Source organism: Syzygium oleosum, unplaced genomic scaffold, assembly GCF_021117445.2.
Source record: "Syzygium oleosum isolate NSW1041296 unplaced genomic scaffold, Sole_v2.1 Sole_v2.44, whole genome shotgun sequence".
Classification (NCBI taxonomy): domain Eukaryota; kingdom Viridiplantae; phylum Streptophyta; class Magnoliopsida; order Myrtales; family Myrtaceae; genus Syzygium; species Syzygium oleosum.
Window position 1 is genome coordinate 197,708 of NW_026607528.1, and position 17,759 is coordinate 215,466.

General features: G+C 39.6%; 1 protein-coding gene across 1 annotated transcript; it reads left to right on the forward strand.

The window, feature by feature from the left end:
- Positions 1 to 2,020: 2,020 nt before the first annotated feature.
- Positions 2,021 to 3,271, forward strand: LOC130136231 (uncharacterized). The gene is made up of 2 exons (XM_056306400.1): positions 2,021 to 2,381; positions 2,496 to 3,271. The coding sequence occupies exons 1-2, from the start codon at positions 2,228 to 2,230 to the stop codon at positions 2,753 to 2,755; spliced, it is 414 nt and encodes a 137-aa protein (XP_056162375.1). The 5' UTR covers positions 2,021 to 2,227; the 3' UTR covers positions 2,756 to 3,271.
- Positions 3,272 to 17,759: the final 14,488 nt, after the last annotated feature.

Genomic DNA, 17,759 nt, shown 5'->3' on the forward strand with positions numbered 1-17,759 from the left:
ATATCGTTTAGAAAAATAAATGAATGGAAAAATTTGTCATCGTCCATGAAAATAGTTGGGCATAGATTGCTAACGACGATAAAAAATATTTTCCGTTGACTAATTTTTTTAAACGACATAAGCAAATATTTTTCGGAAAATATTTTTTAATTCACTTATTTTCCGCAAAATGAACGCATCCTAAAGAATGCTGGGTCTTCGATTCGTTTGTTACTTCGAGTCATTTAATATTATTTTCTTAATCCGTTATATATTACACGATAATCTTTTCCACAAATTTCACAATCTTGACGTGAATTGGTGCTACAGAGTGATAAAGCTAGTCCGACGTGTGGAATTCCTTTCGTGGCACCTTATTAATTAAAATTGATAAAAACTTAGAACCATCATGCGCGGACCATCTCCAAACCTCTTGCACGGGGTGGTCCAAAAAAAAAAGAAAAAAGAATCATACTGTCGGTAGACCGTGTAAAACCAAGTTCATCTTAATCGCTCATCATGCGGTCCCCGTGGTGCGAAAGAAGCTTTGCTAATGTTCTCGAGATTAACTTTAATTAATCTTGATTGGCCTTTGGACTAATTTGCGTCACTCGTGCAAAAAGTAAACACCGGGAGCTTTTTCTTTATCTGATGTAATTTAGAGGCAATTTTTCACTTTAGGCTGGAATAAGTTAATCGATGTCGCGGTTCTTGCTTTTGTTTGTTCCATGTTGTCCCCATTTTCCTTTTTCTAAAACAACAATTATGATGCAAGTTGCGTCCATTTTCTTCAAATGCTTTTGATGCTCAGCGACGTCTTTGTCTGTATAGGAATGGCTGGATGCATCAGTATTGGTGGATGAGGTTTCAATTCCTGTCTGAAAGTAAGTGAAAAGACAATGATGTAATGATTTGCATATACCTACGGAGAAAAAAAAAAAACATTCCGTAGCAAATTTTGATCATTTTTCCATATTTTTATATGGTTTCATCGTGAGAATTATCAAAGCTTTAATTTTTTTTTTGAAATGAAAAGGGGCTTTTGGATATGATAAAATGAAAATGTTAGTTAATTCTCCGACACTAGAATTTGCGCAGGCGCAAATTACATAAATCCGTAGATATAAATTCTTAAATTAAATGTGAAGGGAAAACATTATCTTTATTATTGTAAAATAACATTATGGTAATTCGTGCAAAAGATATACCTTATTTAATCTCTAAATGAGATGTTTTTCTTTTTGTTTTTTTCTTCAAAATTTAGTGAGGGTTATTTATTTATATTTTTTCCTTTTGGGCGGTTAGTGGGCTGGCTTTTTGGTAGTGTATTAAAAACATAAATACACCTAATCCCATGGATAATGGAGAAGCTCTATCTACTCATCCTATATCCGATTTTTGCCCTATTTTGGCCACCATTAAAAGCATAAATCGAACGCTTAGCCTGATAAATGTAAAGCTTAACCAAAGCATCTAAACTTTCCCAAATCTAATGATGAACATTTCCTAAGTATCTCTCCTAAATATTCTAAGTCAGTCAATTAAGTTACATGCCTGCTGATTTTGGATTCATGGACACCCTAAGCCTTAGGATATATATTGGAAATGATATTAATTAAGATGGATAAAGATTAGGTGCCAAACAAGGATTAAGTGCAAAATTCAAGTACAAAAGTCACATTTTATTGTAATGAAGAGTTGTATTTTGAAAACCTTGTGAACGGTTTACATCTCGCACTAAATCGAAAAGTCCGCCCAAATTTAATTTCCTCCGAGCATATGCTAAATTGCATCGAGATCAGGTAAACCGACGTCATGCCCGTAAAAATCCAAAACTTTCTTTAGACATTCCTCTCATTCAGTACTATAAAAATATATATTTTTTTCAACAAAGAAAATAAAAGCCACCAATCCCACTCTTCCTTTTCCCAATTTGCTACTACTACTGGTCTCATTCGAATAAAAAAATGCCAATTTGAGGCCCTTACTTTTGTTCTATGTCACCATATCATATGGCCTATTATTATTTATTGCCACATTGTTTAGCTTCCATTGCAACCACCTTACCATTCTCTCTCTCTCCTTCTCTCTCTCTCTCTCTCTCCATGTGAAGACCAGACCAGACCAGACCAACTAACCCACAAGAAGGCAACCATCATCTTCTTCCTCTGCTCAAAGCAGCCAATTCACTAATCTCTCTCTTTCTCTCTCTCTGTTCTTTTGCTTGTCCTTCTTCATCAAATTCACCATGTCTTCCATCTTGACCCCTCAAGGGATGGCCTTCGCCACCGCCATGGCGGTCTCCGGCACCGTAATCCTCCTCGCCTTCCTCCTCCAGAAGCCCGTCGACGATCATGTCTCGCAGCCTTCGCCCCGGGCCCTCCGCTCTTGCATGTCATCCGGTACGAGAACCCTTTTTTCTTTTCTTCAATCATTCCCAAGTACCCATGTCACAAAATCCTTCCTTTCTTCCAAGTTATGATCGTGGGTGTCTTTCTTTTTTACCTTTTCAAAAGACGGGAAGCAGAGAGAGAAGAACAAGAAGAAGAGAGTTCACTTCGCGGAGGACGTGGTGGATCCGAGCGGGTACAGTGCGGAGTTCAGGAGACAGCACGGGATCGCCACCAGTTCCCCTCCTCCCTCTCCCCCGTCAAGTCCGACCAAGTTCAAGAAGAATGCAAGCAGCAAAGTCAGAGGAATGCCTGCCAATAGGATGGCTCTGTACAACGGAATTCTCAGGGACCGTGTCGTCCACAGATTGGCCTGTTCCTACTGATGGGATTCCCCAGTTTCCTCTCATTTTTCCCCCAAATTGCAGGTGTCGATATTTTAATCAGTTCTCACCAATTTGCAGTATATTCTCGTACAGATTCCCTCTTTCGACCCTTTTCTTGATTTTCTTTTGCCCTTTGTCGGAAATTTTAGTTTAATTAGCCTAGGAAGATGTTCAGCGGTTCTGGTTTTAGGCCCATAAAGTTGAAGGAATTTAGAGCTTGATGGGCCCTGAAGCCTTCTTGAGGGAAGGTAATTTCAATGGCAGAAACTGCGAATTCAGGTGTCCTGTTTTGCCCTTTAAAGAAGCTTTTACTGATCGGGTGCAGTGAATGCATACAGCTGTTCTGTGTGTGTGTTGATATCGCAATCACGGTCTCAAGATACGTGATGGCGACATCTGAAGAGATTGGCTGATCCTTTGCTTTCTCTTCTCTTGATTGTATCAGTTTGCGTGAAGCAAAGATTCGTCAATTATTGGAGGTGATAACTACAGGGTTTTTCCCCTTGGTTTGCTTGACATTACCCTGGCAATCACGCACTTTAACAATCATGGAGCTCCTACGGTCGTTTTAGATACCGATCTGTCGGTCTTTGTCCATCGTGGTCATGCGTAATATGATGTCGCTTCTATGTTGACCCGACCCGATTCCCAGTTTTCTGTGAGATTTGGAGTGCCGTAAACTCTCCTATCTAAGGCACCGATGTCCTCGTTGGTGTCAGCCTATGTCGAACAACGATAGTCCCTCGCGCTTCGTCCACGCCGTCATCGAAGGATGCCAGAAGTCTCGCCTTGTTTGAACACTCTTACCCCAGTCATCACACCTACCCTTCTCTAATAGATCAGAGTCCGTCCTTGAACCCCATTTTTACAGGTTCATATCTTATCCTACGACTTATAACAACTTGATCTGTTCTGTGCAAGTCAAGCCCGCAAAAGGAGTACGTGCCAACCACACAAGTCGCAAGTGACGACCTTCAGCGACGAGTTTTCCTTACGAGTTGCTGAAGAAGATCTTTCTCATCCAATAAAGAATTGGATGAGAAAATATCATAATAGGCACAAAATCGAAAAGAGAGATCTATTATTTTGCGGTCCAAACAACTACTAACCCCCAAACTGACCTCAAAGAACAGTTCTTGGAGGAATTACTGTAGAGATAAGTAAAAAATAGGTGCAGCTATGAGCTTTGAGCTTCCTCTTTGCTTCAACCAAAATCAAAACAATTTATGTCATCTCAAAAAATCTACGTAACCATTAACCCATTTGAGAATGTGAGACCATTGACCCACTTCAACATAAAAAAATTGCAGGATGTCTGTTAGGATTAGGCGTACAAACATAACGAAATAGAGAGTAAATGCGAGAAAGAGAATTCGAGACGCAATGTTTTATTTTTATTCATTCTTAAAACAGAACTACATCTAGTAGAGAATTTCACTATAATTAACACATCTTATCTCTCTGTTACAACTTTCAATTACAAAAGAAAGATATTTTATATATATCTATGTCACATTAGATATTCATGTATCCAAACTCAAACCATCAATAAAATACGAGCTCAAACTATATAATATCGTGCCTTCTTGTCAATAGAGAGCATGGACCACACTCCAATAATATCTCCCAATGATTATGACTCTTTTTTCCTTTTTATTTTAAACTTTATGTTCTGGTGATTGTTCCTATAACGATTATTAACTCAAATCTTCGAAAATGTCTGTTCAAAAGAAAAGAAATAATCCTTTGTGCCTTGTCCCGCCATTTTGAGTACTTCGTATAATCGCGGATTTTCGATTCGATTTTTTCGACGAAAAAAATCGAAAGCGGAAAATTGTATATACTTCCTCGGGGATCACGGGTGAAGAAAATAGAGGGGCATCGATGCGACTTGCTCTGTCCCAAATTTGGTCATTAGAAGGACCGGTGGGAGAAGTGCTACTTGCGACAACAAAGGACGAGAACCATTATTTTTTTCTTGTGGCTGGCGTGTGAACACAGGCATGTTCCTCGAACCTTCCTCTCCATCGAAAGCAAACCGATGAATGACATCAAAGACTTTGCACATTGACTTAGGCAGAACGTGTGCAGCACGCCTACGGTACATATTAAAATCGATTATTGATGAAGGTCGCAATAATTGAAGCGTGATAGATAGCTTTTCCAAGTAGTCCTAGCTTTTGGAAAATACAAAGAAAGTAGTTACAACTATATAGTTACAGCTAGGTGCCTATAATTTTCGCTCGGATAAGAGCCTGTCCTGCGTATTGAGTCGCATTTGCGTGGACTGACCCCCCGGAGGTGTTCCCTCCCGACCCACGAAGGGGAAGCCCTCAAAGTTCCCCTCCTACCTTTTTCTTCCGGGAGGAGCCGGAATACATATCCCCTTTTAACCTCCGGGAACAGACCCGAGTGGGCCCTTAGGGAGCCTTTTAAGGACTTCCTCCGGTCCAAACTCTCCCATAATGTTGGCATAAGAATTGCACGCCTTGTATAGAAATATATGATTCGAGTGTCGTAACTAGTGCTTGCGAGATATAAATTTGAAGAGAGGCCATCGAGAGTCTAAAACTTGAGATGAGCGAGCCAGCAACTCCGCTAAGATTGTGGCGGAATAGAACTCCGCTCAACGGTGTGTGGTCACGAGTACCGCTATCCCGAGTAAACTCCCGATCATGAACCTAGCGACCTGTCGGGCCTGCCCACGTCAAAAGCACGATTTGGGGGGACTCAGTTAACCAATTTCCTTCTTAAACTAGTGCATGCAACCGAGGATTGGTTAGACTTGCCTGGATGCGATCATTTTGAGAAGAAAAATTAGTACTTTGTATTGGCGGAAGGATTTGACAAGGACCCTTAGGCACTTACATCGACTCGATCATCCAAGACCCGCGCCTAGGTCTGACATTAATTAGGCCTAGTGGTAAGCAAGTTTCGAGCTGGCGATCACTTAAAAATGGAAAGAATAAAGAATCCTCTACCTTGATCCACCAGGTCAATCACCTCGGGAGTGAGCTTCTAGGCTTTACTTAGCAGTCGCCTAAAGGCAGTGAACATCTCGTTCATGCATGGAAATGTCCAGATCGACTTTATGCCCAAAACTCCGATTCAAATAGCCATTTATTTGGTACCTCTCAAAGTTTACCGTTCATGTTTAGAATGCCAACTGCGAGAGCTTATGAGAATGAAAACACTAGAAACCTAAGTTTTCCATTCTCATTTCTTACTTGAATACTCAAGGTCAACAACTATCGATTAGAACGTGTAATTTGATTCGGGATCGTTCAAGCTCTACTCCCTAGCAAACCATTGGCTTAATCTAGTAAACCAATCAAGCGTGCACAATAATTTCTCGTTTCTTCACGAGAGAACAACGGGAACCCTCCCAAATTCTTTTCTGTGTACACCTGTCGAGGATGTGTTGGTGACAAGTGAATGAAGCAAACACCTCAATTGAGCAGCATAGGCAGCTGAGAGGAACTGCTGGGGAATCGCTGCATAGATTCTAGCAAACAGAATCCACACGCATTTACGTATAATTGCTGCCCCTTTTGATTGCTTTTGTCACGTTCTAACATCATGGGTCATCACCAGGATGTTGTTGCTTGTGGGGCTCTTTCTAGGTCATTGTTTAATCTCCTGTCTTGTTGGTTTCGTCAGTGTCCAAACATGGCCGAATACGTACTGAAAGATGCCAAAAGTTTGGTTGCTCGGCGAATGGTTTGGGCGTTTTGAGTGTTTTGACCAAATCATTACAAACAATGGCAAAAGTGGAGATGGCTTGACGCATAGGAAGGTGATCTACTTTGCTAACTTCCCCCAGGAAATGGTAATTTTATTACTTATTTGGAGTGGGTACATCCAAATGTATACGGACCGTTCAATTATGTGGGGTTGACCCACTATATACAAGAAAAGAAATGGCCTTCTATTTGCCCTGTTAACAATTCAACCATATAATAAAATTGATATCTGTGAATGTACCAAATATCCAAGCAATGATTGAAGCCCGGAGTTAAGGTTAAGGTGAAAAAGATATATATATATATATATATATATATATATATTTTGACGAGGCGCTCGAGGTGCGTTGAGATGATTCGGCCCTTGAGGATATGAGATCGAGCTGTTGGGCCATGACCTACGGGGAAGGGCTAGGCATCTGGTTACATAGTCCCAAGCTGCCGGCCATTGGCTTGGAATGGCCTGTGGCTACTGGGCACATGCCGAGCACCCAAACACGCGCCAAGGCGGCCAAGTGGGCGCCCGGCCAGGTGATTGCGTTTGTCCAGGCACAATGGGCATGAAGTGAGCGCCTGGCTAGACTCGGCAAGTGCCATAAACTCGGCCTGACTCTCATTTTGAAAGCCTGTTTGAAGGTACTTTGCGGCGTTATGTGTTAAAGTCCATTGAGAATGTTTCAAGGCTTTCTCTTTTATGAGTTTTGATACGAAACATTGAAAGATTATGTAAAATACTAAGGTAAGGATTAATTAAGTTTAATCGGGGCTTGGAACTGAGAGTGACATCGATTCAAGCTTGTAATCTTTCGTTCATAGGGGATTATTTTCGCTCTCTCCATGGATGTAGGTCTTAATTCCAGACCGAAGCACATTTCATTATCTCTCTATTTCTTATATATTACCATATTGATCTCATGATTGTGGTGGACGACACGTTCCTATACCTAATAATCGAAACAAATAAATCATCGCTCATTGAGCTCAATGCAAACTTAAAATAACTTTCCCCTTTAAAAAAGAGCCAAAGAAGGATTTGCCAAAAGAAACAATGTCATGCTGTGGCTGAGTGGAAAATGACGCATGCATGCACAATTTTCCAGTCAAGAATCTTCAAATCAAATAAAGGTTTGGTGACATCTCTTGCTTTCCTAGATCCACTTTCTCTATAACCGCAGCCACTTTATCCAATTATTTAACCAAAAGTAAATTTGACTTTCTGTAAAATGGGGGGAAAAACCAGGTTTTCTAGCTGATGCAAGTGGTCCAAGGCCTCCACTAAGTGGCTTATATTGCTTTAGTTATGAATTAATAAGAGAGCCAATGCTGTTGCTCGATTCTAGTCACTCAAGCATACATGTTCATGGATAGAATTCACCTAATAATGTTGCCATTCTCATCTCATTATTTCACACCTGTGTTTGTGGATATAATTCACCTAACAATGTGTCCATTCTAATCTCATCATTACACACATGTTTGTTTAATGGATCATACTAAAAGAATCACTTGCGAACTTTAGTTATGGGTAGAATGAAGATGCTCGCTAGCATGAAATGTGACCAGGACATGCCTGCCAAAATCATTTGCTTCACACCATGTGTTATGAAGTGAGAAACCGTGCGTTAATTGAAGTCGATTTCGATTTCAATTTCAATTTTGAACTATACTTAAAAATAGAAGTGGAAGAAAGGAAGTAACCCTAATCAATGATAATTACTATTTTTTAATCAAGTAATCGTTTGTGCTCTTTATACACCAAACAAAAGGACCGACAATGACTCATATGGCGGCTTAGGTGGGAAAACAACGGTGATGAAAGGCATTGTATTTCCCAATGCATGGTAAGTGTTAGAAAGTCCAACCCATGTGGGACACGTGTAAGGGGAATTATGAGAGGCATTGTCTCTAATACCATGTTAGAGAGTCCAATCCAAAACTTTAAGCTGATAGATGGAGGGAGACCACATAAATATAAAGAGTATTTAGGACCCGTTGTCGAGCGATGTGGGACAATACTTCAAGAGTAAGTTTGAATCCATTACACATTAAGAAGTTCGAGAAAGGTGATTTCAAGATAAGGATTAGCAATAATTAATCATATATTGAGTTTAAGTGGGCGTGACGTAGGTTGAGGCATCTTCACGAGATGTTGGGAAGATCCAGGACAGAAGTATTTGCGGTAACAACTGACTTTCACATGCTGCAAAAGTTGATCATATATAGCAAGCAACGTCTTTCTATTGAATCAATTTGTTAGCGAAAAATTGGGAGTCACTTTCAGCAATAAGCATTAATCTCCCATTGGTAATGAATTTATTAGAGATTGCATATTTTTCAAAAGAAAATGGAAAAAGTTAAGGAGAGGATTAAGACAAGATTTCCAATAAGAAGAGCATCTGCTGTTTGTGCAAAGAAAAATACATTAGATACTCCACAACAGTAGAAACTCTATGTATATGACCTAGCCTGCTCCTTTTGGAGAAAGGGATTATCCTACTATTGGAATGATTAGAAAGATACTCGCGCGTGTCACGGGAAATAATTTACTGAATTACTACATCAACTAGTGAAAAAGAGATGTTTCATGATTCATAGTGAGAATTAAACATGAAAGATCTAATTGTGTTTGTAGTGAGAATTGGTTAAATCATTAATATAGCCTAAGGTCCATCTATATATATAATAAGAAAGATCGATAGAATAGCCTTCTATAGTTCAATACGTCTCAAAATCTAGGTAATTCTCACCTTTCATATGAAGAGACTTAATTGATGCATGTAATATGCGGAGAGCTCATAAATAATTACTCAATTATAAGTTGTGCCAAGTCCCACTTACTCTTAGGGATGAGCATGGTTCCAAGTCTCAAGATATGCATAGTAAGTTGTGGGTTCCAAAAATTGGGGAACCAGTTCTAACGGATTGGAACTTAGAACAAGTCTTTGTGTTTTTCTTGTTCTATGTCTTCGTGCAATATTGTGGTATTCCATGGCAATCGGTGATGAATGTGTAATCTAGAACTATTAGTCTGAGCTTCCATTTCTGACGATATCCATAATTGAGACTTTTACTTTGTTAATATTTCATATTTTTTTGTGTATCTGAATAATGTAATGAGTGTTTGGCCAATTGGAGTTGCAACCAAGAGGACTGGACTCCCCGTCGTCAACTATGAGATTTACGCACAAAATCACTTAGCTAACAAGAGATTTGTCATGAGTTATAGAAAAAAGTTATAGACCAAGTCTTTGATTATCAACTCGGACTAGAAAAGACCGAGCAAGGCATGGTGGAGCTAAAAGCTACTAAGTGTTGGGAGTTCTTAGTCAGCAAACATGGATGCTTGACAAGGTGATTAGATATTGCCAACAATAGATCTGTCAAACAGGTTGGTCGGGTTGAGTTGAAAATGGTTCGATTCAAATTGACCCATTTTCATGCAATACAAATCTAGTGACCCATACCCAACTCATACCCGATTCGAACCATATTATTAAAATATTTTTATATTTAAGACAACATGCAAAAACTCAAACCCAAACTAAGGTGAGAGGACAGAGTGAACGAACTTGAAATCGAGTGAGGGAGAGAGAGAGAGTCATAGAGGTGGGTTGGGTTCAAGTAAGTTGTGAACCCATTTACCTTACCATTTTAAATTCATTTATGATCCATTTACTAAATATAACAAACTCATTTATGATTCATTCACTTGAAAGAGTCAATGTGGTTGTTAGGTTGACATGATTCCAAGGTAGTGGAGCCGTAAATCTTGAAAGCCACTAACTATAGAGGCCAAGAAACGTGGGCTTTTATAATTGTCAGGAAGAGGTGTTGTAAGTTGCAGAAGAAACCGTTAACATGGGGCGAGTAATGAAACCATGATCTTCGACCAAAAAAAAAAAAAATTGAAACCATGATCGTCGACAGTGGATCTTTGGTAACCGTTTCTAGATACATGTTGAATTCTAATAGTCACGTAAAATGTTATTTGCTTTCCTTAAAAATTTCTGATAATCGTCGCTAGTAGCTTTAAATATTGAAATTGTAATTTGAGCAAGTGACAGTTTATCGAGCAGTGAACACTAGTTGTTTAATTTTGTCCTGTTATTTTACCTTTTAGTGCCTTTTTACATGACTGATCACAATTGCCTTCAATTTTCGTACATTTAATTTTTTCGTCAATATGCATTTCCTATTCAAGAATTGATAAATGACCCTTCATATGCTTTGTCGATTTCCATCTCAATCCATATTTTGAAAGGTGCTTTGTTGATGCTTTTCGGCGAAACAATCACCCATAAACTGATTTCCACAAAACAAACTCTGTTCTTGGGTTGAATTAGAAGATGTCAGCTGGGGCGGGCTGGTTCCAAATGTAACTAGTTCAATTTTGGGTTCCGATTCTTTGGAACTACAAGGTCAATTCTATGTTCTGCCTTTGGAACCGATCACTCTCACTCGTGCATATAAAATCACTACATAAGATCGTCTTAAGCTAATATTCGATGGTAAGGTGTAAATATTTAAAGCAAAAAATATTTTTTTCCCACAAAATGGAATTTGCAAGCTCGAAAGTTGCATGTATTAGCATCTGCAAGTTAATTAATAATGTGTTTGATCAATAGAGAATGAGATTATCACAGATCATAAAAAAAAAGTTCCAAAAAATAAAAAAATCAAGAGTGAGAAAATGCAAAGAAAAGTGGAAGATTGAGAGACTCGTGAATTAAAGAAGATGCGTGAAGTACTACTAGACCCAGCCCCTTTAAAATATTGATACGAACAAGAGCCCAAAGGGCCCAAAACAAGTGAGGTAGTCTTCGTCTTCCTTGGCTAGCGTTTCGAATCAGTTTCCTCCATTACTATCGACTGCTTCTCCGTTCGGCAGCGACCACGAAGTCACATTCCTCGGTGAAGAAGATGTGCGAGTTCTGCAAGACGGTTGTACGTCGTTTGCAAGGCCAATCCTAAGCACAAGCAGTGAGAGGGGATGGTGATGTTCGCCGGTGAAGGCCAGCTCCCTCCTGCGAGCGGCTTCTCTCGAACCCTACAAGATTTGCGATTTTTTGTGTGGTTGGTGCTTTGAAATTAGTCTGCAATGTTGTGGGAGCTGCATAACTACATGCGATAAAACCCTATGATCGCACGATGGCGTTTTTACAGCTATATAGTTACAAATAGGTGCCAAATATTTTCACTCGGATAACAAAGACCTAGAGCGTGTAAGATCGACCAATGTAGACAGCCCCTAGTTAACGTTAGCATAAGAATTGCATCCTCGGTACAAGAATTTAAGATTTGAGTGTCATAACAGCTGCGTGCGAGGTATCGATCTCAAGAGAGGCTATCAAGAGTCTAAAACTTGAGATGAGTAAGCCCGCAACTCCGCCAAGATTCTCGCAGAATAAAAATCTGCTCAACGGCATGCGGTCATGAGTACCACTGTCCCAAGTAAACTACCGATCATGGACCTAACGGCTTGTTGGGCGTGCCCATGCCAAAAGCATAATTTGGCAGGACTTTAGTTAACCAATTTCCTTTGTAAACCAGTGCATGAAACCGAGGGTTGGTTAGGCTTGTCCGGACGCGATCATTTTGAGAAGAAAAATTAGTACATTGAATTGGTGGATGGATTTGGACAAGGTCTCTTAGGTGCTAACGTCGACTCGACCATCCAAGATCTACAGCTAGGTCTGCCATCAATTAGGACTAGTCGTAAACAAGTTCGAGTTTGCAATCACTTAAAAAGGGGAAAGAAGAACGATCCTCCACCTTGATCCACTGCCTCAATCACCTAGGGAAATAAGCTTTAGGCTTACTTAGTAGTCACTTAAAGGTAGTGAACATCTCATTCATGCATGGTAATGTCTAGATTGACTACTTGCAAGTACCCGTTTACGTTTAAAATACCGACTTCGAGAGCTTTCGAGAATAAAAACACTAGAAACCTAGGTTTTCCATTCTTATTTCTTACTTGAATACTCAAGCTCAACAACTATCGACTAAAACATGTAATTTGATGCGGGATCGTTCAAGCTCTACTCCCTAACCAACAATTGGTTTAATCTAGTCAACCAATCAAGGGTGTAATTTGTCGTTTCTTTAAGAGAGAACAACAGGAAACTGTAAAATACTTTCTGTGGACACTTGTCGAGCATGTGTTGGTGACGAGTGAAAGAAGCAAACACCTCAATCGAACAGCATGGCCAGTTGAGAGAAACTGCTGGGGAATCACTGCATTGATTCTAACATCAGAATTCACACGCATTTACCTATAAGTGCTGTCGCTTTTAATTTCTTTTGTCACGTTCTAACATCATGGGTCATCACCAGTATGTTGCTTGTGGGGCTCGTTCGAGTCTTTTTAATCTCCTGTCTTGTTGGTTTTAATGTTATTACATCTTTGTTGGAGTGGGAACCTCTAAATGTGTAGGGACCGTTCAATTATGCGGGGTTAACCCAGTATATGCAAGAAAAGATATGGCCTTCTATTGCCCCGTTAACAATTCAACCATCAAATTGATATTGTGAATGTCTTGAGTTATGACCAAATATCTGAGCAATGATCGAAGCCTGGAGTTGAGGTTAAGGTCAAGGTGGATTTTTTCACGAGGTGCCAGAAGTGCGCCGAGAGGGTTGGGCCCTTGGCATGAAAGACCGAGCTATTGAGCCCCAACCTAGGAAAAGGGTTTGGCATCCGGTCACATAGTCCCGGGCTGCCGATCACAGGCTTCGAATGGCTTGTGGCTACTGGGCATATGCCGAGCACCCAAACACAAAAGGGCTAGATGCCAAGGCGGCAAGTGGGCGCTCGGCCAGGTGTTGCATTTTGTCTAGGCACGCTGGGCATGAAGTGAGCGCCCAGCTAGACCTGGAAAGTGCCATAAAATCAGCCCGACTCACATTTTAAAAGCCTGTTTGAAGGTACTTTGTGGCGTTACATGTTAGAGTCCATTGAGAATGTTTTTAGACTCTCTTTATGAGTTTTGATACAAAAACACTGTGAGAGATTATGTAAAACATTAGGTGATCATTAATTAAGTGTAACTAGGGTTTGGGATTGGAAGACACATCAATTCAAACTTGTACTCTTTCAGCCGCACTAAATTACTTCCGCTCTCTTTATGGATGTAGGTCTTAACTCTGGATCGAAACACGGAAATCATAATGTATTGTGTCTCTATTTCTTGTATGTTTCTCTATTAATCTTGCGATTGTGGTGGATGACTTGATCCCATTCTAAACAATTGAAATAATTAAACTATCGCTCATCAACATTAATGGAAAATTAAAACAACTTTCCCTTTAAGAAAAGAGCCGGAGCGAAATTTGCCAAAACAAAAATGTCATGATTTTGCTGAGTGAAAAATGACACATGCGTGCACAATTTTCCAGTCAATAATCTACACATCAATAAAGGTTACGTGACATCTCTAGATCTCATCTCATAGATGCTTTCCTAGATCCACTTTCTCTATAACCTCAGCCACTTTATCCAATTTTTTAACCGAAAGAAAATTTGACTTTCTGTAAAATGGGGGGAAAGCCCTTGGTTTTCTTGCTCATGCAGGTGGTCCACGCTCCCCACTTAGTATTCTGTACTTCTTCAGTTATTAATTAATAAAAGAGCCAATGCTTTTGTTCGACTCTAGTCCTCAAGTGATTCAAGTTTATGAGTAGAATTCAGCTAACAATGTTGCCATTCCTATCTCATCCTTATAGAGATGTGTTTGTTCAAAGGATCATACTAAAGAATGAAGATTCCTACTAACAATAAAATAGTATCTTAACATGCTACTTCCGGTTAATCCAAGTTGATTTCAAGTTCAAACTATACTAAAACAAAAGTGATGAAAAAAAAAGGAAGTAACCCCAATGAACGATAATCAAGTTGGTGACATCTTTCGGTGTTTTCACGGAAAGATTAGTATTTTTTTAATCAGTATGTGTTTGTGCTCTTTGTATACCTGAAAGAAGAACCGACAATGAGTCATTGTCAATGACCTCATATGGCAGTATAGGTGGGCAAAAGGTCGAGATGACAGGCATTGTTTCTCTCTCTCTCTCTCTCTCTCTCTCTCTCTCTCTCTCTCTCTCTCTCTCTCTCTCCATGCATGGTAAAGCCTGAATTCATTACACGTTAAGAGGTTCAAAAAAGGTGATTTCAAGATAAGGATTGGCAATAATTTATCATTAATTGAGTTGTAAATTTGCTTCAAGTGGGCGTGACGTGGGTTGATGCATCTTCTCGAAATGTGGGGGAAGGTCCAGGACAAAAGTATTTGCGGTGATAACTGACCTTCATATACTGCAAAAGTTGATCATAAATAATTATTTAGCAAAATTTGGCAGTCACTTTCAGCAATATGCATCAATCTCCCATTGGTAATGAGTTTATTGGAGTTGCATACTTTTCAAAAGTGAAAAAAAAAGGAAAAGTTCAGGAGAGGATTAAAATAAAACACCGCCATAAGAAGAGCATCTTCTTTTCGTTCAAAGGAAAATAAATTAGATACTCCATGACATTATAAACTCTATTATCATCTAGTATTCTCATTTTGGAGAAAGATTTTATACTAGTATTGGAATTATTAGGAAGATAGTCGTGCTATGTTACCAGGAAAATGAATAACTAAAATACTACATCGATAAATGAAAAAGAGATATTTCATAATTCATAGTAAGAATTAAACATCAAAGATCTAATTATGTTTGTAGTGAGAATTAGTTATATCAGAATATAGCCTAAGGTCCATCTATCATAAGAGAGATCGCTAGAATAGCCTTTCGTATTTCAACCACATGTCGAAATCCCAGTAATTCTGATCTTTCAGATGAATGGACTTGAATGATGCATGTCAGCTCATACATAATTACTCAATGATATGGGGGAAATTACCAAAAAAGCCCTAAATATATTTTATTTGTGCCAATTCAGTCCTAAAATTTTCAAGGTGCGTTTGCTCTCAATTGGCCGACGTGTAAAAAGTTTACAAGACCGATATGTTTTCTATTGGGTACAACAAGAGTGTTTGGCGAATTGAAGTTACAACCGAGAGGATTGGACCTCCTGACCTTGAGTATGAGATTGACACTCAAGACCACTTTGTGAACCGAGGATTAGGAGGAAAAAAATTCTAGGCTTTTTTAAAACTTAATATGAAAAAGGCGTATGATAGAATTGAATGGGATTTCTTGGAAGCTTGTTTGCATAAATTGGGTTTTAGTGAAAAATGGGTTACATGGGTAATGCAATGTGTGTCTACAATCTCTTTCAGCATAAAATTTAATGAGGAACCTCTTCCTTATTTCGAACCTTCCAGAGGGCTTCGACAAGGTGTTCCTCTTTCCCCTTGTTTATTTATTTTTGTTACAAATGTTCTATCTTTTAGAGAAAGCAGTCGAGGAAGGCAGCATAAATGGGATAGAGCTCAATGCATTATGTCCCACCTTATCGTACCATCTATTTGCAGATGATTCCATCTTTTCCCTAGATGGAAGAATCCAGGATTGCCTCTCTTTGGCAGAGGTGTTGCATCAGTGTTGCTTTGCTACTAGACTGGAAATCAATCTAAACAAATTAGGAATCTTTTTCGGTTTAGGTTGTCCATAATCTCCGAGAGCTAACATAAGACATGGCTTATGAACTATGTGTTTTTGAATTAGAAAAGACAGGGAAATATCTTGGAATACCATCAGATTTGGGGGGGGGGGGTTTTGGGGGCGGCGGGACAAAGAAACAAATGTTTGCCCGGATCCTGGGACAAGTGAAAAAGAAACTGGAGGGTTGGAAGGAAAAATCAATTTCAAAAGCTGGAAAGGAGATTTTACTAAAAAAAGTGGTTCAGGCCTTACCTCAATATGCTATGTCCATTTTTAAAATTCATGTTTTCATTTGTAAGGTGATAGAACAGAGAATGGCAGCATTCCGGTGGAAAAATAGTGAATCTCACTCAGGGATACACTAGAAGAGATAGGAAATCTTGAAGCAAAGGAAGGATAATGGAGGCATGGGTTTTACAGAGTTACTGTGAACAAAGCTTTCTTAGGGAATCAAGCCTGGAGATTAATGAAAAACCCTTGTTCACTATGGAGTCAAATTCTTAATTACTTCCTTCGTAGAGATTTCTGGCACACAGAACTTCATGGGGCTGGCAAAGCTTACTAGTGGGAAGAGATGCTATTTCAAATTCAACTATGTGGATTGTTGGATCAGGGGAAGCCATTAGCATTCGAGAGGACAGAAAATTAAAAAGTGGAGTAATAGGAGGGCCAGCAAATAAAGGCGAACCAGTGCAAGTAGCATAGCTTATAAACAAGGAGGAGAATACATGAAACGAATCTCTTCTGCAGAACCGATTCGAAGAAGACACTGTTAAGGAAATTCTCACTATCCCACTGAGAACCCAATCAGTTCGAGACCAAAGGTGGGGCCTAATTCATTAACAGGTAAAGTACACGGTGAAGAGTGGCTATAACTCTCTCAGACTCGAAGAGGACAATCTGAAATCAAGTATGGCTTCTTCCTCCTTCGTGGTTCCTCGGGTTCTATGGAACAGAATTTGGAATCTGCAAACTGCTCCTAAAGTCAGGATCTTTATATGGAATGTATGCCAGAACGGACTCCCCTACCATGGAAAACTTATATAAGCGAAAAATCGTACCCGAAACCTTTTGCTCGCTGTGTAAGAACCATGTGGAAACGAGTGAGCATCTTTTTCTACTACTTCCATGGATGCGAGATGCATGGGCTAATCTGAACCTAAATATTCAAATCTCTCCTTAGGGTTTGAGCAGAATGGAAAACTGGCTTACCCAATTTTTACGGTACTCAGGAAACTTTCCTTCGCTGGAATTGGTGGCCACCACCCTCTAGTTTATGTGGACGTCTCGAAATAATTTCATTTTCAGACATAAAACCCCAAATTCGGAACCAGTACTGCGAGGAGCACTCGCTTCACAAAGCAATTACTGGAGATGATATTCAAAGCAAAATTCGAAACCAATTGAGCTTACCTCTCGACAGATCTGGAAGCCAATTACTGATGGACATGCTTTGTAATGAAGCCTAGTTTATGGGCCCTTCGGTTTTCTCTTAGAAATAAAGAACGTCAGTTTTGAGAGAACGCCCCCCCTCCCCGCAAAAAAAATAGTGATTTGAATCGGATTGAGATCAAAGCTTGACCTCGTCGGTTCTCCACTGGCGATTGGAATGCGGGTAATGTAAAGCAAAGTGCGACTAATTTTAACTTTGCCAAACT